The 24,084-nt window shown below is 44.9% G+C and overlaps 1 protein-coding gene across 1 annotated transcript in view; it reads right to left on the bottom strand.

The window, feature by feature from the left end:
- EPS8L3 (EPS8 signaling adaptor L3) overlaps nt 1–24,084 on the bottom strand; it is a gene marked incomplete at its 3' end in the record, with an annotated part of 344,360 nt that overhangs the window by 173,406 nt on the left and 146,870 nt on the right. The window contains exon 9 of the mRNA XM_082246387.1: nt 10,758–10,867. Within this exon, the coding sequence (XP_082102513.1) occupies nt 10,758–10,867 (110 nt within the window). The remainder of the gene's footprint in view (nt 1–10,757; nt 10,868–24,084) is intronic.

The raw sequence follows: 24,084 nt of genomic DNA, 5'->3' as shown, positions 1-24,084 counted from the left end.
CAACAGCCATGCAGACCAATTTGATGCAGTGTGCAGCGTATGGTCTGAGCATTGACAGGCTGACCCCCCACCCCTTCAACTTCTGCAGCAATGCTGGCAGCACTCATACGTCTATTTCCAAAAGAAAACCTCTGGATATGACGCTGAGCACGTGCACTCAGCTTCTCTGGTCGACCATGGCGAGGCCTGTTCTGAGTGGAACCTGTCCTGTTAAACCGCTGTATGGTCTTGGCCACCGTGCTGCAGCTCAGTTTCAGGATCTTGGCAATCTTCTTATAGCCTAGGTCCTCTTTATATAGAGCAACAATTCTTTTTTTCTGTTTCTTAGAGTTATTTGCCATGAGGTGCCATGTTGACTTCCAGTGACCAGTATTAGAGGGTGAGAGTGAGAGCAATAGCACCATATTTAACGCACCTGTTCCCCATTCACACCTGAGACCTTGTTACACTAACGAGCCACATGACATTGGGGAGTGAAAATGGCTAATTTGGACATTTTCACTTAGGGGTGTACTCAATTTTGTTGCCAGTGGTTTAGACATTAATGGCTGTGTGTTGAGTTATTTTGAGGGGACAGCAAATTTACACTTTTATACAAGCTGTACACTCACTACTTTACATTGTAGAGGGGACAGCAAATTTACACTTATACAAGCTGTACACTCACTATTTTACATTGTAGCAACGTGTAATTTCTTCAGTGTTGTCCCATGAAAAGATATAATAAAATATTTAAGAAAATATGTGAGGGGTGTACTCACTTTTGTGAGATACTGTATAGATAGATTCAGGTCTAGGGTTTGGATTTGGATCTGGGGCGCTGAATATGCCCTTTGGGTCCATGATTAGGTTTGGACTTGGAATATATTCTGGGGACAGGATACGTTGGTTGAAGGTCAAGTCTCATGACTTCAACTGATGGCGGAGAGTAATGGGAAAAGAAGGAGTTGGGATCAATGGACATGAGTGGCAGAATAGATGTACGCTTTTCTTGTTTCCAAGGAAAGATTCTATAATTGTAGTCATCAAGGTCACAATTTAATTTTTCTAGTTTAGTCTTGATCAAAGCATCCTCTTTCCTCTTGGTATTTTTTTTTTAAGGGTGGTTAACCAAGTATCAGGTAAATGAGGAATCAATTATTACTCCACTGGTTGCATTGCTGGCTTTGGTATAATAGTCCTTACCTTTCTTATGTTATAATGTCACTGATCATTCTTATCTGTAAGTTGAATGCTTAGATAGCCTACATGTTGTTTAAATGCATGGCATGTGTATTATGATAACCTCTCATTTGCAGTTGTGCATACCCTACCTCACATGCATGTGATTTACAAAACTTGTTGTTGCCGTTTTTTGTTTTTTTTCTCTGTATTGCGAAAAAAAGTAATAAAATATGATTATAAAGAAAAAATATTTAACTCCAAATACTAAACTCCTACATTTCTGCATCTATAAAGAATGCCACCAGATAATAGATCCATGTTTTCTTTAATGCTTCCATTGAAACAATAGCTGTGGTAGCCTACCTCAAGGTTATAGATCTAAGAGACAAAGTAAATGTGTGTTTTGCCCTCCATAAGGCCAAGCTGACCCCAAAACCAGCACATACCATTCCAAGGCTTGAACTCTGTGCAGCTGCATTAGTTGAAATTACTGAGCTTATAAAGCATTAAATAGACTTTGCTGTTTGTAAAAAGTAAAACGAGTCGATTTCAAATTGGTGTTGGGATACCAACACAAATAAAAAAACCCAGTTCTATATCAGTAACAGAGTAAAACGCATCCAAAGGTTCTTCAATCCATGTTAATAGCAGACCTCAACCCAGCTGATCGCGACATCTGTGCAGTATCAGCCGCTGCATTTCTGGACACTTTATGGCCATCCCCATCTGACTTCTTTAATAATACCATTACAATTCACACTGATTGTACATTTGAACTGTTTGTCCCTGAGTCAGAGCTAATACTGTTACACTCACTCTGTGAAGTCAAAGAGGGGGCTGAGTGTTCACCATTGTAAATGCTTTTCAAAGTGTACAAGCTATTGCACGCCCTATCCATGTTGCTGTCTTTCCCTTTGAAGAACTTGATTCAAAGGGGGTAAGAACGATTGGTGCATGTTGCTGCTTTCTCCTCTGAAGAATTTGATTCAAAGGGAAGGTAACTAATATTTTGGTATAATTAAATAAAATAAAATACACATCAAATCAATGAAAAAATACATATATTAAAATGATAAAACCAAAAATAAACTGAGTGCCAATTACACAAATAGTGTAACTCATTTATGTATCACTGTTCTCAATGATATAAAGTTCTAGTGCCTAAAAAAAAATCATATAAATCAAAAGAAGTCCAGAGCAATGTCCACTTAACGCAGATATGTTCACAAAATCCAGCTGGCCTCTCATTACAAGATGGTCAAACAGGCCTGTGAAATGATGCTAGATAGGTAGGGAGATTGATGACTTCCTGGTCCCTATATTATTCCTTCATGGATTCATTAAGTAAAGTAAAGAAAAGGGCTTAACAATACAGATGTAACTGTATTAATACAGTAAGTTAAAAATATTTTTTACTCAAAACAAATGTACTTAACCCAACACTCAGGATAAACAGCCTGCAGCATATGTCTCTTTGGCGCTGCACTATTGCAAAAACTCCAATATCACATATTTAGTATTTGCAGACCTCTTCCACATGTGTAACCTAGCACTACCCACATTTTGTCACACAGAACTTTATCAGGAGCAAACAGAGGTGTGTGTTTGGGGGGGGGGGGGGCGGTAAGCGGTGCAGAAGTGAGTTGCAGAAAGGGGGGGGGTGCAGAGGTGAGTAAAGGACGGGAGATGCACAGGTGGGTTGTGGGCAAGGGTGCGGAGATAAGCTTTGGACAGGGGTCTAGAGGTGAGCTGCAGGCAGTTTTGGATGGGGGTGCAGAGATGAGCTGTAGAGGAGTGGTGCAGAGGTGAGTTGTGGCTGAGGGGGGTGCAGAGGTGAGTTGTGGATGAGGGAACAGTGGCGAGTTGTGGACAGGGGTGCACAGGTGAATTGTGGATGATGGGGTGCAGAAGTGAGCTTTTGACATGGGTGCATAGGTGAGTTTAGGAAGGGGGGCAGAGGTGAACAATGTCCTTTAAAACCTGCCCACTGTTATCTTGGTCACTCCCGTGCTATGAGGTGGTGCACACAATTGATTACAGTTGGTGAAGGGGGGGGGGTGAGTTCCTGCACCTATTCTCTGACAACAAAAAAACAAAACAAACAAACATATATACTGTTTATGTATGCATGTGTAAATTTATATACTGTTTATGTATGCATGTGTAAATTTATATATAATGTCCAAGCAGGAAGTAATTGGATTTTTGTCTTACCGTAAAATCCTTTTCTCTAATGTTCATTGACGGACGCAGTCTCTGTTCTTCTTAACAGTAGGGTTATAATGCCCCCTACAGGAGTAGGACACTAGGCAGAAAAAAGTTCTGGCTACGCCTATGGGCAGTCCCAAGAAGTATACTCCTTCTCTCTGCTATAGGATCTCAGTTTTGTAACAAGGCAGTGTCAGAGAAAACAATCCCAATCCTACTCAAAATAGAGTGGCGGGTACTGCGTCCTTCAATGAACGTCAGAGAAAATTTTCTCTATTGTTCATTGACGGATGCAGTCTCTGTTCTTCTTAACAGAAGGGACGTCCCAAAGCAGTGCCATAAAAACATGAGGGGTGGGAACTGCAGAAAATAATTTCCCAAGGCTGAACCATAGCCAACCAGGCAAGATGGAGCTCATCAGAACAACAAGATGAGACCCACCTGAAAAAACATCAAACACCATCAAGGGAGACTAAAACACCCTTAAATGGCAGCCTGCAAAACTTTACGGCCAAAGGAGGCATCTGCAGATGCCAGCACATCCACCTTTATAAAACTTTGTGAAGGTATGAACAGACTACCTGGTAGCCACCTTGCAAACCTGAACCACAGATGCCTGATAGTGAAAAGCCCAGAAAGCAATAAGTGCCCGAATGCGCCTTAACAGGGAAAGGTGGAACCTGACCCTTAATTGAATAAGCCTGCACAACTGTCTGTCTGATCCATCTGGAAATTAATCACAGCAGATGCAGCCTTTCTTTGGTCCATCCATGAGAACAAAGAGTGAATCTGACTTTCGAAAAGACTCAGTAGTCGCCAAGTACACCCTGATTGCCCGAACCACATCCAAAGTATGCAGTGCAAATTCCTTAGGATGTTTGTGCTACCCTCCTTGTGTCCTAAGCCTAATGTCCTCATTCAAGGGAAACCACCTTTCGGAAGGAAGGACAGATCCGGACGAAGCACCACTTTATCCCTATGAACCACCAGATAGGGAGAACGACCGGACAATGCTGCCAGTTCCAACACCCTGCGCGCAGAAGTAATAGCCACCAAGAAGGCCACCTTCTGGGATAAGGTAAGCAGGGGAATCTCCCGAATATTTTGGAAGGGAGTTTTCTGGAGAACCAGCAGCACCAAATTAAGGTCCCAAGGTGGCAATGGAGGTCGCACCCCCTGGATAAAGTTATCCACCAGGGAATGGATTGTACTCAAGGCCAATTTTTGATAAACTCCCTGTTGAAGGCAGGCCAAGATCCGAGCCACCGAGTAAGAGCGAGGGGGAACACCAAGAGACTCACCACACGCAATATACGACTTTCACGTACGATGATAGATCTTTCTAGAAGTTGTTTTTCTTGCTTTAAGCAGAGTGGGAATCACTTCAGCAGACAATCCCCTGTCCTTCAGGCCCTGGCTTTCAACAGCCAAGCCGTCAAAGCCAGTGACTGTAAAGCAGGATGGAAGATTGGCCCTTGAGACAGTAGATCCTCCCTGAGAGGAAGTCTCCAAGGAACGTCTGTGACTAGCCTGACCAGGTCAGTGTACCAAGCTCGGTGAGGCCAGTCCAGAGCCACAAGGATGATCAGAATCCCTTATGCCTCGATCCTGCGAAGAAGTTTTGGCAGCAACTTGAGAGGGGGAAAGGCATACAGCAGCTGATACTGACCCCACAGAGCCACCAGCACGTCTCTGGCATCTGCCAGAGGGTCCCGAGACTGGGCCACAAACCTCTGCCCTTTCCTGTTGATCTGAGACGCCAACAGATCTACATCTTAGCAGTGGCGGAGCTAGACTTTTAAAACAGGGGTGGCAAAGCGGTGGCAAGGTATTATTTTGGGGGCTATTGCAGACACTGCCTACAGCTCTGTGCTCGTACTTCTGTACGGGCTTTCAGCTTCAGAGCTGTTGGAAGTGGGAATGGAATATGAGCACGTTGCTGATCAGCACATTCACAGTCCATTGGAACTACAAGTCCATCTGTCGTGGTGGAAATGGGACTTGTAGTTTCATTCACAGACCTCTATAAATAAAAGGCACGGCTGGGTGCCACACCTATTTTAAATGTTACAGAGGCTGTGGAGGGAGGGGAATCTTTATTCTCCAAAAATATCAAACATATCCACTTCTTAATGGCCGTTTATTCTATTTTTTCATGAAATTGGTTTTACTGTGGGTTTTTTTGCCACCTGCCCTCTCTCAGATTACAACCCCCCCCCCCCACTTCCATTTGTTTGGAACAAGCAGGACGCATTAGTTGCAGTCTTGTGCACTGCTCTACATTCACTACAGATGTCATCGTCCATTGTCCATCTTGGGAGCAAGCAGGAGAGACTGTGGCTATGTTCCTGCATACAATATGGGGCCATGATGGAGAATGAACATTGCAACCCACAGGAAGTTAGATTGCAGCAAAAAGAAAAAAATGGAGCCTGGAGATTTGGAGGGGGCAGAGAAAATGTACTTTTTCTGAAAAAAAACCTTGAATAGAATGTAATCTTTTTTTTACACAGAGTTTAGTGTCACTTTAAAAATAGGCCTTCAAAAGTAAAATCTCCTTTTGACTTATCATGTTAAGCAGAAGTGTGCAGCTATAGCAGGATCAGGTCAACGCTTGATTTTCTTCTAGGCTAGTAGGCTTTGCTATCAAGTCTGCATGAACTTTCATTCAAACAGAAGAAGCTCCTCAGTCAGTCTGCAAATACACATTTCTCACTCTGACATTTGATATATCTGACTTTATAATTTCAAATTGGCAAATCATGAGCTATAGTATTAATTAGAAGAGTTCATCCATTTCAGTGACCACCACCAGTCATTTCTCACTCTGACATGTGATATATCTGACACTCAGTGACTTTATCATTTCACATTGGCCCAGCCGCCCATCATGAGCTATAGTATTAATTAGAAGACTATCATCCATTCCAGAGACCACCTGACCACCAGTCAATGACTGGTGGTCACTGGTCAGGTGGTCTCTGGAATGGATGATAGTCTTCTAATTAATACTATAGCTCATGATGGATGGGCCAATTTGAAATGATAAAGTCACTGAGTGTCAGATATATCAAATGTCAGAGTGAGAAATGACTGGCAGTCATTTCTCACTCTGACATTTGATCTGACAGTGACACTCAGTGATTTTATCATTTCAAATTGGCCCATCCATCATGAGCTATAGTATTAATTAGAAGAAGACTAGTACATCCATTCCAGAATCCAGAGACCTGAGACCACCAGAGAGACTTACCTAATGGACGATTACAGCAGCAGGAGGTCAGGCTTAGGTGGTACTGCAGCTGCTGGTAGAAGACAAGACTCGAGGTCACGGTGAAGAAGAAATCCACGGTCCAGTCAGTGTCCACCCACCACGTGACATGCCGGCCCGGCCCGCCCCCGCAGCTAGTTCTCACACACACACACACACAGGCTGGCCAACCAATCACGTTGTGAGTAGCGGCACAGCGAACCAATCAGGTGTGCAGGCACGCTTGATTGGTTAGCTGTGCAGCGGCTCACGGCGGCGCCCGCTGCTGCTGCTGCTCATCGCGCTGCACGCTCTGCCTCTGATTCACAGTCAGTCTCCTCATCTGAGTCATCCATCTCCTCTCGAGAATAGCTAGCTGCAGCCGGGCGGCCGACCACTCGTTATTTAGGAGCGCAGCGGCAACGCGAGCGAGCAGGGTGGCAACAGGGGTGGCGAGGACTTTGTCTGGGGTGGCAAATGCCACCCCAGCTAAACCTCTGGTTCCGCCACTGCATCTTAGATGCCAACAGAGTGCCCCAACGAAGACACAACTGCTGAAACACCTCCGGGTGGAGAGATCATTCCCCTTGATCCAAAGTCTGCCGACTGAGGTAATCCGCCTGACAATTTTCCACTCCTGGAATGTGAATGGCGGAAAGAGCTGGGACAAATTATTCCACCCATCGAAGGATGCCTGCCACCTCCAAGACCACAAGGACACTTCTGGTGCCCCCTTGGTGATTGACATAAGCCAAGGCCATGGCATCGTACAATTGAATGCGCACTGGGCAGCCTTGAAGGTACTCCATCCAGTGGACAAGGCAAAGTCTGATCGCTCTCAGCTCCAGAACAATGATTGGTAACCTGGAGTCTTCCAGGGACCAGACCCCTTGAGCAGAAAACTTGCTGAGAACACCTCCCCACCCGGACCGACTGGCATCTGTGGTGATCACTGTCCAATATAAGGGGAGTATTTTCCTTATTTGAGCGTCAGGGATCAAAGCCACCATATCAGGGACCCCCTGGTCACCTGGCTGAGCTGGATTTGGTTATCCAGGGAACTTGGATCTTTATTCCATTTGAATAGGATTTCCTTGTGGAGGATTCTCATGTGGAATTGAGCGAAAGGTACCGCCGGAAGGACAACACCATCAGTCCCAGAACTCTCATACAAGTTTATAGGGACGACCATTTGCTGGACAGCGGTAGCTGAATCGCAGTTTGGAGTTTTTGAAGTTTGTCCGGAGGAAGAAACACCCTGGCTGAGGATGAGTTCAAAGTCAGGCCCAGATAATCCAGTCTCATGGAATGGACCAGGGATGACTTCTGAAAGTTCAGAATCCACCCAAACTCCTCCAGAGTTCTTATGGTGACCTCTAAGTTTGTCATCAGCACCGTGGGAGATTCTGCATGGAGAAGCAGATTGTCCAGGTAACCCAGGACCGATATCCCCCGCTGGCGTAAGAACGCCAGGACCGGAGCCAACACCTTTGTGAAGACTAAGAAGCAGAGGTGAGACCAAAGGGTAAAGCCACAAACTGATAGTGATCCTCTCCCATGGCAAAACGCAGAAAATGTTGATGTCCTGCACATATTGGGATGTGAAGGTAGGCATCTTTAATGTCTATGGAGGCCAGGAAATCCCCCTGATGTAGGGAATCCATCACCGTGTGAACGTGAACGGATTCCATCTTAAATTTTTGAACTCGTACGAAACAATTCAGTGCCTTTAGGTCCAGGATTGGACACACCTTGCCTTCCTCCCTGGGGACAGGTTTAAGTAAAAGCTCTGAAAACGTTCTGAATACAGAACCGGAACTATTACTCCTTGTTGTAACAGGTCCTGCACCGCCCCAAAGAGAGCATTTAAGCGATACGGGGAAAGACGCACATTGGAAGGGAAGAACCTTACCGGAGGGACGGATCAAAACTCGATTTTGCAACCGGACCGTATGACCTTGTATGACCTTGTGAACCTACTTGTCATGTATAGCCACAGGTCAGGGATACGGCAAAGACGTCCCCCCACCCCATATAAGGGTGAGGGCGCACCTTCAGGCTGAAGGGGTCTTATCCGCAGGTCTGGAGAAACCCGATTTCTGTTTGCCAGTACAGGGTCGCTTGGTGCCACCCGAGGGGGCCTTGAAGGACTTGGATCCCATGTCAAGTGACCCTGAGGGACGAAAAAACATTTCCTTACCCTTGTTAGCCTGTGGGAGAAAGGTACTCTTACCCCCTGTAAGACCTTTGATAATGTCATCAAGGGTAGCCCCAAACAGGTGATCACCTTGAAAAGGTAGATCAGACAAGGCCTTCTTTGGCTAAAATGCTGGTCTGCAGATCAGACCCCAAAGTATACGCCGGAGGACCACTGCCGAAACCAACAGTCGGGCCACTAGTGGAGCCGCATCCAGCGAAGCATCGAAAAGAAATTGCAGCCCCTGAACCAATTGGTCCGCCAGCTCCGCAAAGGCAGGGGGGAGTTGTTCCCCCTCCAGGTCACGGAGTAGAAACTTAGCCTATTCAGTCAAGGTTTGTGACACAAGGGCAATAGTTAACACCGGTCTTAGTGCAGACCCCGCCCCACGCTTTGGGTGGTCCCACTCTTTTTTGACCATGTTGTCAAAATACGTGGGAAAGGGAAAAACCTTTGCCGCTCTGAATGGCTTGTGAGTGCCAAATGTAACCATACAGATACAACCAGTGCGTCCACCAGCGCCTTTTCTTGCGCGGTTGTGGAGGGAGAGGTATCATCCTCACTGTCAGAGGAGACAGGGCGCGAGATAGTAGACCCAGCAGGGAGACCCACATCTGCGGTGGCTGAATCTGAGTCGGACATATCTGTGGGGACAGGGGTAGGTGGGGGGCATTTTTTGGCACTACACCCCTTAAAGGCCACCTCCACCCAGGACACAAAGGATTCAATGACTGCTGACAGTGCATCTATGGATGACTGGGATCCAGGGGGACCCATGGCCTCCGCAAGGGGGTCAGGTGGGGAAACGTGTTCCACAGAGTCCATGTCGCACCAGGGGAACCGCGCAGAAAAAAAAACAAAAAACACTGTTTAGGAACGTCCCACCGCACTACAGAACCCCCAAGAGGTCATGCACAAGGCACTGAAGACCCCCAGCAGAGAGGGAGAGAGACCCCCCCAGACTCACTACCCGCACCAGAGATGCACCGGAAGGCCCAGGATGTCTGCACAGCACATGTCTGCAGTGATCTGTGATCAGAAGGAAACCTGAGTGTCAGCACTAGGGTATAAAGAGGGGCTCCACCGCCAAAAAAAAAAAATTCTGGGGACTCCAAAAACATGGCCGCCATTGATTTTCAATTGGGATGCACTGCAAAATGGCCACCACTCTAATTAGCACATGGGCTACAAGAAAATGGTAGCCTCGTGCGCACTGCAAAGCTTCTGGGGGCCCCCCTAGGGGACCCCCCCAGCCTTCTGGATGGGATCGACAGGATGGTGGGCTCTGGTAGTGACAGGTGAGTCCCCCCCCCGCACGATCGATCATCCGGTCACCGATGGCCCACCCCCCCCGCCCCCACCATCTGCATGACCCCCAGGCCCAACCCCCGGGGGTAGCTTCAAGCGCCCCATGTATGGGGGTTTGGGTTTTGAACTCTAGTAATCTATGAGTTTGGATATAGGTATATATATATATCTCCTAGTAGTAGTGTGCCAACATCCCTGGTTTGTAGTCTATAAATATTTGGTTCCTCAGGCTAGTAAGGGGTGGGACTTTGAGGCAAGTTTAAACAATGCAATATATGCAATTGTGCGATTTTTCAAAAGTTTTTCATAAAAACATATTTATTTTCAACTTCATACAAGTATACTGTGCTTTGTTGGGCAAGGGCCCATCAGTGAGTAGGTGAAAGAAAGTAAAGGTGTGACAGTTGTGATTATGGTGACTTCTTCTTTTCTTTATAGAAACATCTTCCCTGACATCCATGCGTTTTGGATGTTGCAGGGGGCGTCTATAACCAGGGCAGGGCAGTATAACCCTACTGTTAAGATGAACAGAGACTGCGTCCGTCAATGAACGATAGAGAAATTCTGATAACAATGAAAAGGAATATACAATAGTTGCATCAAAATAATTAAACCCTAAATTAAACCTACAATATCACGTGCTATCTCGTCTTCTTGGTTGAAGTCTGGTGACTGAGTTCGAGATGGTGGCTGGAAATGTACAAGACCTGGTTCAAACTTTCTCTGTGAAATAGGTGAATCTACAATAAAACACATTAGAAAATTACAGTTACACCGATACACAGAATATTTTGCAGACAGATTAATAAAGGCTAACCTTAGTCACAACTTTTTTCTTTTTGGATATAGTGGGAAAGGGTTTTTGTTCTTTGATACCCCATAGAAGTGAATTCCTAAAATAGGGACAAGCTAAAAAAAAAAAAAAAAAAAAAAAACACTTTCTCCCCCAGCTTTTATTGGGAGACATTATTCTATGTGTAGCACCCTACAGGTAGGTGCTAGGTTGAGTATAGTGGGCATTGTCTGCCTAACAGCAGGGCCAAGATTTTTCCAGTCAGGTTGTCATGGCTCCCAGATGTGTCTGCTGAGAGGGGACTCTCCCCACTGGCTCTGTGAGAGGCTTCTCATTGGGCAGTGGAGGAAACCCAATCAGAGACACATTCAGACCTGTATCTACCCCAGAAGGCAGATTCTGCCGCAGAGGATTCTGGGAGTGGGTATAAGTTTGACAGGAGGAGAGACAGCCGTACACTGCTTCCCACCAAAGACGCTGAGTCATGCACTCCCCTCAGAAGAAGCAGATGTCTCGGGTGCTGCTTGAGAATCCAGAGAGTGCTGAGCAGAGCAGGGATCCGGTGATCCGGTGTGCCGAGAACCAGTGGAGAGAGAGAGGGGTCCAGTTCCAGGAAAGCCTATAAAGGTCGTGAGTACTGTGGACTGCCCCTGGGGGTCTGCCTAGTGTCAGAGGGGACCACTCCGGAGAAGGTTCTGGGGATCCAGGAGTCAGCTAGCTGTAAAGGGGGTGCCTGGTCATAGGACCCTGAAGTGTTAGAGGGGGTACCTAGGTAGAGGACCCTGAAGTGTAAAGAGGGCGCCTGCAGTTTGCCCCTGAAGAGTCAGTGTATAGTGTGAAGTTGAGAGTTGCAGCAGCACAGGAATTTGCAAGGAGCTACCACAGCCAGTGCAGGGCTGGAGGGAGCTGTTCAGTGATTTTTGAGCTAAAGCAGTGTCAGGACTCCTTTGGGAGGTAGGGGCTTTGTTGATGGGGGGGTCACCCAGAGGTCTCTGGTGAGGAGCTCTGGGAGTCTCCAGAAACATGAAGGCTCAGCTCAGCAGCCTCTCCTATGGTGTTCCCTGGCCTATAACAATCTTACCATAGAAAGAATGATCATTTTTGTCATAAATTTTAATTCTTTTTATTGCATACGTCAATTGATCAAATAAAATAAAATGTTTATCAATTTGAAATCTAGTCTTATAAAATATTTTAAAAAATAATGAAAACATGACCATAAAGATCAATTTTTTATTGATCAGATGTTCAAATTGCAAAAAAGTGATAGTGCAGGCTCAAAGCAATACAAGTATATTATAATGACTTATAAAGTGTCAAAATACTGTATATGTGCAACCAATATCATGAAAAATAATATTTCATATATTAAGGTTCTACTGTACCCAATGAATAAAGTGCTAATAGTGCAAATAAATAGTCCCAAAATCAGCATGTGCAAACTCTGGTTTTCTCCATCATATTGTGCATACAAAGTTCCCAAAGTGAAATAGATACTCCACTCTGTCACCAGCAGTGTGTAAAGCCTTCACCTCCTTTATGCACTTACCAGTAGGGATGATCAAACTTTTCAAAAGTTCGGTTCAACCAGAACACCCGAACTTCCCGAAAGTTCGGCCCGGATTTCAGAACCCCGTTGAAATCAATGGGACCCGAACTTTGGTAATCAAAAAACACCATTTTGAAGCCCTAAAACCCAATAAATGCCCCTAAAAAGTGCCTAGGGTTCTGGGTCATGCCCCAGGGACTATTAATCACACAAAAAAAAAGTTCTTAAAAATTGTCATTTTTGATAGAGAGCCAATTATTGAAAAAATTATTGAAAAAAAAAAAATGAGATTTCTTTGGATTTAGTGTCTGGGGGGTCTAAAAAGTGTACCTGTGAAGTTTCAGCTCTGTAGCATGTCCAGAACCAGAAAAAAAGTTTGTTTGTATTAGAATTAATATAGAACAGGGATATGGCTCCGCTATTTTCACACCTTGCCGGTTTTGTGGCAAGTGTTTTTTTGGGCATTTTTTGGGGGTCTTTGGAGGCAGGCATAACATCAGAACTTCTGTGTAGGGGTATATACACATATGTATGTATATATACACATACACATATATAGGTGTGAAAGTAGCAGAACACTATGCTTGCACTAATGAAATAATTAACACCCATATGGCTTCTCTGCTATAACACCTATATATGTGTATAAATACATATAAGTGTGTGTGTATATATACCCCTATACAGAGGTTCAGATGTTTTGCCTGCCTCCAAAGACCCCAAAAAAACGCCTGCTGCAAAAACACACCTGGGCGTTTTTGTAGCTGGCGTTTTTTTGGGCATTTTTTGGGCGTCTTTGGAGGCAGGCATAACATCAGAACTTCTGTGTAGGGGTATATACACACACACACACACATGTATGTATATATACACATACACATATATAGGTGTGAAAGTAGCAGAACACTATGCTTGCGCTAATGAAATAATTAACACCCATATGGCTTCTCTGCTATAACACCTATATGTGTGTATGTGTATAAATACATATAAGTATGTGTGTATATATACCCCTATACAGAAGTTCAGATGTTTTGCCTGCCTCCAAAGACCCCAAAAAAATGCCCAAAAAAAACGGCTGCTGCAAAAACATACCTGGGCGTTTTTGTAGCTGGCGTTTTTTTGGGCATTTTTCTGGCGTCTTTGGAGGCAGGCATAACATCAGAACTTCTGTGTATGGGTATATATACACACACACACACATGTATGTATATATACACATACACATATATAGGTGTGAAAGTAGCAGAACACTATGCTTGCGCTAATGAAATAATTAACACCCATATGGCTTCTCTGCTATAACACCTATATGTGTATAAATACATATAAGTGTGTGTTTATATATACCCCTATACAGAAGTTCAGATGTTTTGCCTGCCTCCAAAGACCCCAAAAAAATGCCCATAAAAACGCCAGCTACAAAAACGCCCAGGTGTGTTTTTGCAGCAGGCGTTTTTTTGGGGCATTTTTTTGGGGTCTTTGGAGGCAGGCAAAACATCTGAAATTCTGTATAGGGGTATATATACACACACTTTTATGTATTTATACACATACACACATATAGGTGTTATAGCAGAGAAGCCATATGGGTGTTAATTATTTCATTAGCGCAAGCATAGTGTTCTGCTACTTTCACACCTATATATGTGTATGTGTATATATACATACATGTGTGTGTGTATATATACCCCTACACAGAAGTTCTGATGTTATGCCTGCCTCCAAAGACGCCCAAAAAAACGCCAGCTACAAAAACGCCCAGGTGTGTTTTTGCAGCAGGCGTTTTTTTGGGCATTTTTTGGGGGTCTTTGGAGGCAGGCAAAACATCTGAAATTCTGTATAGGGGTATATATACACACACACTTATATGTATTTATACACATACACACATATAGGTGTTATAGCAGAGAAGCCATATGGGTGTTAATTATTTCATTAGCACAGCCATAGGGTTCTGCTACTTTCACACCTATATATGTGTATGTGTATATATATATACATGTGTGTGTGTATATATACCCCTACACAGAAGTTCAGATGTCATGCCTGACTCCAAACATGTCCTCAAAAAAGCCCTATAAACGCCTGCAGCAAAAAGCAGGGTGACAGGGGCGAAGCCATATCCCTGTTCTATAAGTGTTCTAAGAGAAACAATCTTTTCTCTATAGCGGTCACCCTGAAATGGAAGGGTTTTGTCACCCTGACATAGCAGTCAGAGTCAGTTAACCCTACACTACACTACGGTCCCCTTACACTTCACACTTTCCCTACAGAAACTAGATTATTAAATCTAACTATAGTGGAAAATAGTACCCTAACTACACTAGATATCCTTTTCCTCACACTAATAATTGCTAAATGACACTTTGAAGCAGAAGTAACAGAACTGCTTCCACTCTCTTCCACATCCCTGTATTACAATGCTAGGAATTTGGCAGGGCTATCTTATATACTGGGGGGCGTATTCACTAATGATTGGCCTCTGGACCCCCTAGTCACTCCAATCACATTCCTAGCATTCTCCTGTCCCCTCAATTGGCTTTTACTGATGTTTCTGGTCCAATCACAGGCTTTTAAAGCCCATTTCCTGTCCCATTGCATTTTGGTCGGTTCTGGTTGCCGAATTCCGAACTTTTTCAGCAAAAAGTTCGGAATTCGGCCGAACCTCGAACAGTCAATGTTCGGGTTGAACCGATGGTCGACCCGAACCGTTTGATCATCCCTACTTACCAGATGGCTGAAATGTAAAGGCATGTAAGGTAGCTAATCCTGTCTCACCAGGCAATCCTCAGCAACATGCAACAGTATCGATCTCCTAAATGAGAAAAATCATACCATGGACTCCTAGTTAGATCAGCGACCATCAGAGTAAGTCTGGATTGTTTGTTTTATTACATTCCATGCGGTATTTATTTGTATTGGCCATTTTAACTTCAATAAAATACTACACTATCTATTTAATTTCTGAGCTCCATGGTGTGGGCTGTTGATACTGAGCGATACTGTTGCCTAGGAATGCTGAGGATTGACTGGTGAGACAGGATTAGCTACCTTACATGCCATGCCATTTCATTTCAACTGTCTGTCACTGCTGGTGACAGAGTGGAGTACCTTTTTCACTTTTGGAACTTTGTATGCACAATATGATGGAAAACACCGGAGTTTGCACATGCTAATTTTGGGACTATTTATTTTCACTATTAGCACTTTCTTTTTTTTTTTAATCAAAAGAAATGCTTATTGAGAAAATGCACACAAATACACACATGGTATTCACAGTCATCAATATACATAAAACAGTACAAAGCAAAACAGGTCACAGCCTGACATCAGAAACCTGGCTCCAGTCCGAAGCCAACAGTGACATACAGAACCGTAATGCAGTATGAACAATAATAACAATAAACGGGACAGTATTGACAAAATCCCCACTGCCAGGAAAATGACCCATCTGTCCACCCCCGGCATCTAAATCAGTAAATGATCCAGTACCAAATCTGTTGGGGCCATACCCGGGGAACTTAACCATACACCCCACACCTTAAAGAACTTGGAGGGGGAACCCCTATGTTGATATATCCGTTTTTCCATGCGAAGGGTGCCACCCAGCTGCTCCAACCACATTTTATATGAGGGAGGATCCCTTGCGATCCAATGTCTAAGGATAAGTAGACGGGCCTGAAAGAGGGCCCTTGCAGCAGCCTCTCGCAAATATTTGTCCTGTACAATATGATCAAGTATACCTAATAGACATTGCCTAGGATCCGGTGGGATCTCCAATCCCAGGACCCGGTTAATCGTAGAGGTCACTACTGACCAGTAGCGGTGCAGTTTCGGGCACCTCCACAATAGTTACATAGTAGGTGAGGTTGAATAAAGACAATAGTCCATCCAGTTCAACCTGTGTAGGTGTGTGTGGCCGTAATCATCTCACATACCCCTAAATGTTCTGATCCTTGAGATGTATGTCTAAGAGTCTTTTGAAAGCCACCATACTTCCTGCAGAAACCACCTCTTGTGGTAGAGAATTCCACAATTTTGTAGCCCTAACAGTAAAGAACCCCCCACGTTGCCTGAGGTTAAAATGCTTCTCCTCTAATCGCATTGTATGCCCTCGAGTCCTCATGCAATTCCTTCGACTGAATAGCTGTTTTTCTATGACGAGATCACCATTGAGATATTTATAAATTGCTATCATGTCCCCTCTCAGGCGTCTCTTCTCCAGGGAGAATAAATCAAGCGATTGCAGATGCTCTTCATAATTAAGGTCCTTCAATCCCCTAATTAGTTTAGTTGCCCTTCTCTAGACTCTCTCCAGCTCCAACACATCCCTCCTGAGTACTGGCGACCAGAACTGGACAGAATACTCCAGATGTGGTCGGACCAGAGTTTTATAAAGTGGAAGGATTATAGTCTTATCTCTGGAATAAATCCCTTTCTTTATGCATGCTAATATTCTGCTGGCTTTGGCAGCTGCCGCTTGACATTGCATGCTATTGCCTAGTCTATCATCTACCAAGACTCCCAGATCTTTCTCCATTTTTGATTCCCCCAGGGGATCCCCCCCTAATGTGTATTGTGCTTTTATGTTTTTAGTCCCCAAGGGCAAAACCTTACACTTCTCCACATTAAACCTCATTTGCCATGTCGTTGCCCACTCTGTTATTTTGTCCAGGTCATTCTGTAGGATATCTGCTTCATGCTGTGCAGTTATTGCCCTGCCCAATTTTGTGTCATCTGCAAAAACTGATATCGAACTACTGATCCCGTCCTCAATGCTGTTTATGAATAAATTGAACAAGGTTGGTCCCAGGACTGAGCCTTGGGGGACCCCGCTTACCACCTCAGACCAGTCTCAGTATGCGCTGTTTATTACCACCCTTTGGACACGCCCTTTTAGCCAGTTCCGTATCCAAGAGCAAATCCTGCGGTCGATACCTGCAGACCTTATTTTATAACTTAAATCAAACGCCTTAGCGAAATCCAGGTACACCACATCCACTGGTCTGCCCCTATCTAGCTCACAGCTCACCTCCTCGTAGAATGTTAAGAGATTAGTTTGACAAGAACACCCATTTGTAAACCCGTGCTGATTACTGCTGATGATGTTGTTGTCTTTATCAAACTCTACGATATAGTCCTTTATCATCCCCTCCAGAAGTTTACATACTATCGATGTCAGACAGACAGGCCTATAATTTCCCGGGATATGCCTCTGCCCCTTTTTGAATATCTGTGCCCCTCTCCGAGCTCTTTCTCTAAAAGGTTTGTCTTCACTAAGACGGATTCGATGGTGGGCACTCTTGGCACATCCCACATTGTAGTAATTCTTAGAGAACAACTTCTCCCATCTGGATAACTGGGTCTTCACTCTCTTCCCCCACTTGAAGGGAGCAGCCGAGCGTTGGTTGAAAGTATCCTCTGACCCTTTGATCTTGTCTTCCTCTTACTCCAACTCTGATGGAGTTAATGGTGAGGCAGCGCTCACTCGCCCCAATACCATCCGAGGTTTCAAGCTGACAGGCTGTGTTGTGACATTTCGAACACTAACAGGAACCTTCCCACCATTCTTCCTCAGAACTTTAGTCGGGACTATCTCTGGGACTAGCTCAATCCCACTGTCTTCTCCTAGCAGATCCCCTTCCAGCATCACAAATGGACCTGGCTGGTCCCAAGACAGCATCACCATAGCCCTCATACAAGCCCATTCTCCTGGCTTTAACACTCGCTCTCTGGTGTCCAATCGCCAAAGCTTCCCCACCCCCTCAACAGGGGTCTTCTGTTCTTGCAAAACTCGCTGAAATGCTTGTCTCAATTGAGGATGCACCTCTTTCTCTGACAAACCCTTTACTGCTAATGGGGTGAGCATTCTTCAAACTAAATCCGTATTGGTCCCAATGATCAATGAGTTTTGCTTGGCACCAGGAGGTCATGGACACACTACAGCTAGTGTGTCAAACACCTCCATCTTTGCCCCCATGGTGGGCTGAAAGGAAATCTTCACAGGAACATACCCATTGTAAGGGAATTTTTTTAGGGCCCAAACCCCAGATTTCCAATTCTTCCAACTTGCATTGAGAGATATGCTTCAAAAATTTTAGATAGAAATCTCGATAGAGCAACGTCACTTGGGCACCTGTGTCCAACAAAGCCTTAGTGTATATGCCTTCTACTTGGAGTGGCACTATAGGAAGAGGGAGACAAGATGAAAGGGTCAGAGGATACTTTCACCTATAGGGAGTGGGCTGAAAGGAAATCTTCACAGGAACATACCCATTGTAAGGGAATTTTTTAGGGCCCAAACCCCAGATTTCCAATTGTTCCAACTTGCATAGAGGGATATGCTTCAAAAATTTCAGATAGAAATCTCGATAGAGCAACGTCACTTGGGCACCTGTGTCCAACAAAGCCTTAGTGTATATGCCTTCTACTTGGAGTGGCACTATAAGGGACGGCCCCACCAACCTCTTTGGCACAGTTTCTTTAGTAGGCTGAAACAACTTCCGATGGGCCTTGGTTTCAGGGTCTCTTACCCTCCTGGGTTCAGCTTCCTGAGGAAATTCTACAGTCTGCACCTTGACCGACTTGGTCTTGGGACTTCTTTTGGGCTGGCATCAACCCTGTGTCTCTCTCCCAAACTCAGGTGACCTCAATAAATGTATTGAAGTATTGGGGGAGGGCAGGAAAGCAGACCCCGCCCCGTGACCATTATCACAACTACTGGAGCTCAGGCTTTTGGAGGGACTCTCAATTGGCTCCTTCACTGAGGTCCCCTGATGTTTTCCGCCTTCTTAGTGAAGAAAAACTTCTGCAGTGCTTTTAACAATTCATCCATCATTTTGGGACTTAACCCTTTCTTTGGGCACGGGGCCTGTAAATGCCCCATCTCTCCACATTCAAAGCATCCTTTCTCTCGAGGAGGAAAGAGGTTAGATCCTTTAAAAGTCTTTCAAACCTCAGGGACTTTCCCTTGAGCTTCGATCACTTGCATAAGGGTTTGGAACATTTGGGTCTGTGCCTGGGCTACCTGAAGCATTAAATCGGCCGGATGTGAGCTATCATCTGGCTTCTTGTTCTCTACAGTGTCTTCCTGGCGAATCACTTCCAACTCCATCTCACTTTCGTCCTCAGAGAGGCTATTTTCCACTCTCACCAGTCGAGCTGCAGCTCTTTCTCTTCTCCCTTCATTGTTCAACAAATCCTTTGCCCCTTGGCTCTTTTCTTCCAGCAAGGCTCCCTCCTCCCTGACCTCCCTCATAAGCTAGGGGTATGTGGGAGTGTCCTTAACTCCTTTCAACAGCAGCTTCAAGAGAATGGGATGATTGGGTCGAGCCCCCTGTAACACCTGATCCAGCTGCACTTGGTCGGCCTCCTTAGGGTCAATGCCCTTCTTCAATAGAATCTGGTGCAACATCTTATCAACCCAAGAGATATATTCTGACAATCTCTCCCCCTTCTGTTGGTGGGTATGGTTAAATTTATATAGCAGATCCGTAGTCTTCTCTACCCATCCAAACACATCAAAGAGGGCCTCCAGGTAATCTTCAGCAGTACAGTTTGTATTGCCCATTCTCAGATTCCGAATCACTTCAGCAGCTGGACCTCTCACTCAGTCTTTGTCTCTTCACCGCCTCTGAGACACTCCACTCGTCCACCGCCTGAGTGGCCTGGCTCATCCAGCTTTTGAAGTCCTCTTCTCCTGTGGGAGTAGGCAAGTGTCCTGAGAAGAAACGCAATCTTCGATAATTCTGCCCAGCTCCACTGGCCCCAATGAGGACTAAGCTGTCCACCAATCTACTCATGTCAGCATAGAAAGAGGCAGGGGGTATGGCTGCTTTATCCCCCTCCTTACTCATAGGGCTGGGACCAGGACTAGGGCTAGCTGGAGGTGAGGGTGACCTCCCTTCTTTGTTCTCCTTCTTCTTTAGAGGGAAAACACTGGAACCTTCTCATCCAGCATCACTTCATCTACTTAAAGTATTTCTGGCACACTTTCCCACCACTCCACAAGTGCTTGGACAGTATCTAGGCCATAATAAGCCTGGGCATCCAGTATATAGGCTCCTTGTTCTGGGGCTAGAGCTCGCACCCACCGTCAAATTTCGGCTTCTGGGCATTCACTCTCGTTTACCTCTAGGACTATACTTCGGTCCAAATTAGCTCCTTGGGACCGCGCCCAGGCCCGGGCAAGAGGAAGGCTCATAGTTTCTCCCATGACTGCTCCCTGGGGAAGGACATTCAGGGCTGAAGTGGCACAGAGGATCCCGGATGAGCCCCCAAATGTAGCCCTGCCCCCAGAGGGGTGGCTGAGTGTGTTCACATCCTCCTCACTTCTTTGGCTCTGAGCATTTTCCAACCCACTTGACACTATAGGTTCGGATATGTTGACTGAATAAACACAACCAAGTTTCAACAGAAGATCAGTTTTTACTGTCTTCAATATAACAGGTAGTATAAAGGACCAAGAATAAAAGAGAGATCCTGACTCAAACCAAAAATCATATAGGGTTCAGCACTCAGGATCTGATATGGAAAAAAAGGCAAGTAAACATGCGTATTATGCAATGATAGGAGAGGTTTTAGTGACCACAGAAATATGTATTCAATGCAATAGAGAAGATACTACTGAAATCATAAAGTGAGGCCACGTACCACTCGGCACTACAGTGTCCTATGGCAACCGTTATATGTAGATGCAGCTCTCTGTCTGAACTAAACTGCGTCACAGGCCTTTCCTAACTCCGTCTAGTGAATCACTGTATTTACTTCAACTTGGATCTCTCTCACCCGATGTGATGGGGATCCACGTCCCGTTGTCCTCCGCACTGGGACCCAACACTCCTCGGAAGCACCCGCAGTCTCTCCGAATTTCTTTCCCCTCAGTCTGCCACCGAGCTCTGTCACATAAGCTGCTCTCTCTCTCTCTGACGTCTGCCCGCTAGGCTTCCGGCCTCGTCTCTTCTGCTCACCACAGCAGCTCTTCCCCTCCACACAGCGCCCTATTTATAGAAATTCCCATCTGTCTCTGCAGAACCCAGTGCTCCCTGGGAGGATAGTCCAATCCATCGAGTCATCCTTAGCTTCCACTTCCTTCAGGACTATATTTCCCACAATCCATTGTACCATCACTTCACAGAAACCCCAACATTAAAGAGATAGAACAGCGCCAAACAGGCTGGAATGGATTATTTATCCAGGCTACACCATATTGGGCAAATTGAGTCAAATCCCCACCCAGAAAAAAAAGTGAACACCAAGTCGGTATTAATAGACTCGACCTCACCTTCCAAGACTTCGTCAAAACACACAAGCGTAAACCTGATCTAACGCTTTTTTGCTGAATTGAAAGGACCAGACTAGATCTCAACATGGCTCTTTCTACAAAAGCTGAAAAAAGCATTTGCTTGTGTAAGGGATGTCAGGTACCCCATTAAAAAATAATACATTTCTGTTTTATGGCATTTCTATTAATTTACCAGTAGATGGCAGCACAAAGCACAACTGCAAGCAAGGCATGGGAGGAACTAAAAAGTTCGACGTTTTGTTCCTGGGGGAACAGAATAGCAGTTCCTGTCCTTCAGAATAAAAAGTCACCTCACTGATGTCCTTGTATTTGCAGGTAAGAGGGAGTATATTTAGGGTTATAAACAGGGCAAAGTCGATTTAATTTACATCCCTGTGATCAGTAAAGGCTCCTGTCACTACTGTGTGATTGAATAACAGACTGCACAAATGTTAGTGGGTCACACTGTCGCAACATGACTACAGTGTACCAGGAATGGGGTTATTATAGTGTTATGTGTTTATATCTGATATTAGATTGTTTTATGAGACCCCTGTGATGCAGAAGGAGTAACAACATTTCAGCACATGTTTAATTGGTTGTTATTTTCTATGAGGACGTTATTCCTGTATATCAGAATGTTGATATTAATATATATATAGTTATGTAATACTGTAGTATGTATGGACAGAATAGCAGTTCCTGTCCTTCAGAATAAAAAGTCACCTCACTGATGTCCTTGTATTTGCAGAAACTTCTCAATAAAAATAATTCTAATTTCACCCGGTCCGATCCCTTCGCACATTGGAATTATTGACCATACTTTCAGCATATGTGCAACAAAATTGGCGCCCGAACAGGGACCGGGTGAAGGAAACGCAAAGGTCACGGAAGTGGAAGAGAGCGGTTACGCTGTCCGTGGCGAAGCTGAGAGAAGATTTGATTATTAACCGTTGCTGCACAGGAATCGCACACAGATGGATATAGAAAAGTTGCAAGACGAAATCAGTGGGCATCTGATTCACATGACAGTCAGTGATCTCATAGAGACTTGCCAGTTTATCAAGGCCTCCGAAGCAAGTATGGCGAAAGGAAAAACCCGGCGCCACTACATGCGGATAGTCAATGGGGTAATAGATGAACTGGTCGAGACTGAAAGTGAAGAAGCGGTGACACAATTTCTCCAAGCAACTAAGATATTCGTCAGTGAGCTAGAGAAGAAGAGGGACAATGCTGAAGCACCAAACACCAGTAAGAAAGACCCCCAACCAGAACAGCAATTGGCCAATCTGAAACGACAATACCACACTATGCAGGAGAAGTTCCAGGAAACGTCCAGAATGATCGAGGATCAGATAAAAGAGCTGAGTACTAAAAGCCAGGACTCAAATGACAGCCATTCAAAACAAGAACCTATACCAGTTACTCAGAGACTTCACCATGGTAACTTGCCAGAGGTGACAATCAGGAAGGACTTTAAGATTGCTGGTCAGATAGGTGAAAAGGAACAGAAAGACAAGTTGTCCTATACAAACCTTATGCACCAGATCGACATGGGACTACAAAAAGGGTATCCTGAGTCCGAGATTGTGGAAGCTGTGGTAAAAGCCATTAGTCCCGGCCTAAGTCTCAGAGGTATGCTGGAAATGAAGAATGGACTGACCCTAGTGCAACTTAGGAGAATCCTAAAAAGCCATTACAAGGAGGAAAATGCCTCCGAACTGTACCAACAACTGATAAACATCTCACAGAATAGTAAGGAAACTCCTCAAAATTTCCTGTTCAGAGCTATCGAATTGAAGGACCGCCTGTTGTTTGTCTCACAAGGAGAAGGTTCGGATGAACACTTCAGCGCTGAGCTGATACAAAAGAAATTCCTACGGTCAGTGGGTACTGGACTGAGAAGTGACCACATCAAGTTCCAGTTAAAGCAGTATTTAGATGATCTGTCAATTCCAGATGAGGTGCTCATAGAGAAAACAAATGAAGCCACTAATATGGAGATGGAAAGGGAACAGAAGCAAAAGAAAACTCAGCCCAGCAATTCAATGAAAGGGAAAGAGTGTCAGTCCAATGTCTTACAGTGTCCTCAGGAACCAGATGTCCTGACAATGACTGCTGACACAAGATCAAGTAGCCCAACCATCCAACAGCTTTCAAAGAGCAACGCTGAACTGGAAAAGCTGATACTCCAGATGCAAAAAGAGATGATAGAGATGAAAACACTTTTCCAAGGTTCGAGAACTCTGCGAGATTGTGAATTTAGAGGGCCTCAGGTAACAATGGACATGAGCAATAGAGGTTGCCAATCTTGTAAAAGAACTGGTCG

Source organism: Pelophylax lessonae (genome assembly GCF_965119305.1).
Source record: "Pelophylax lessonae genome assembly, chromosome: 2".
NCBI lineage: Eukaryota > Metazoa > Chordata > Amphibia > Anura > Ranidae > Pelophylax > Pelophylax lessonae.
This window is presented reverse-complemented; position numbering and strand designations above follow the sequence as displayed.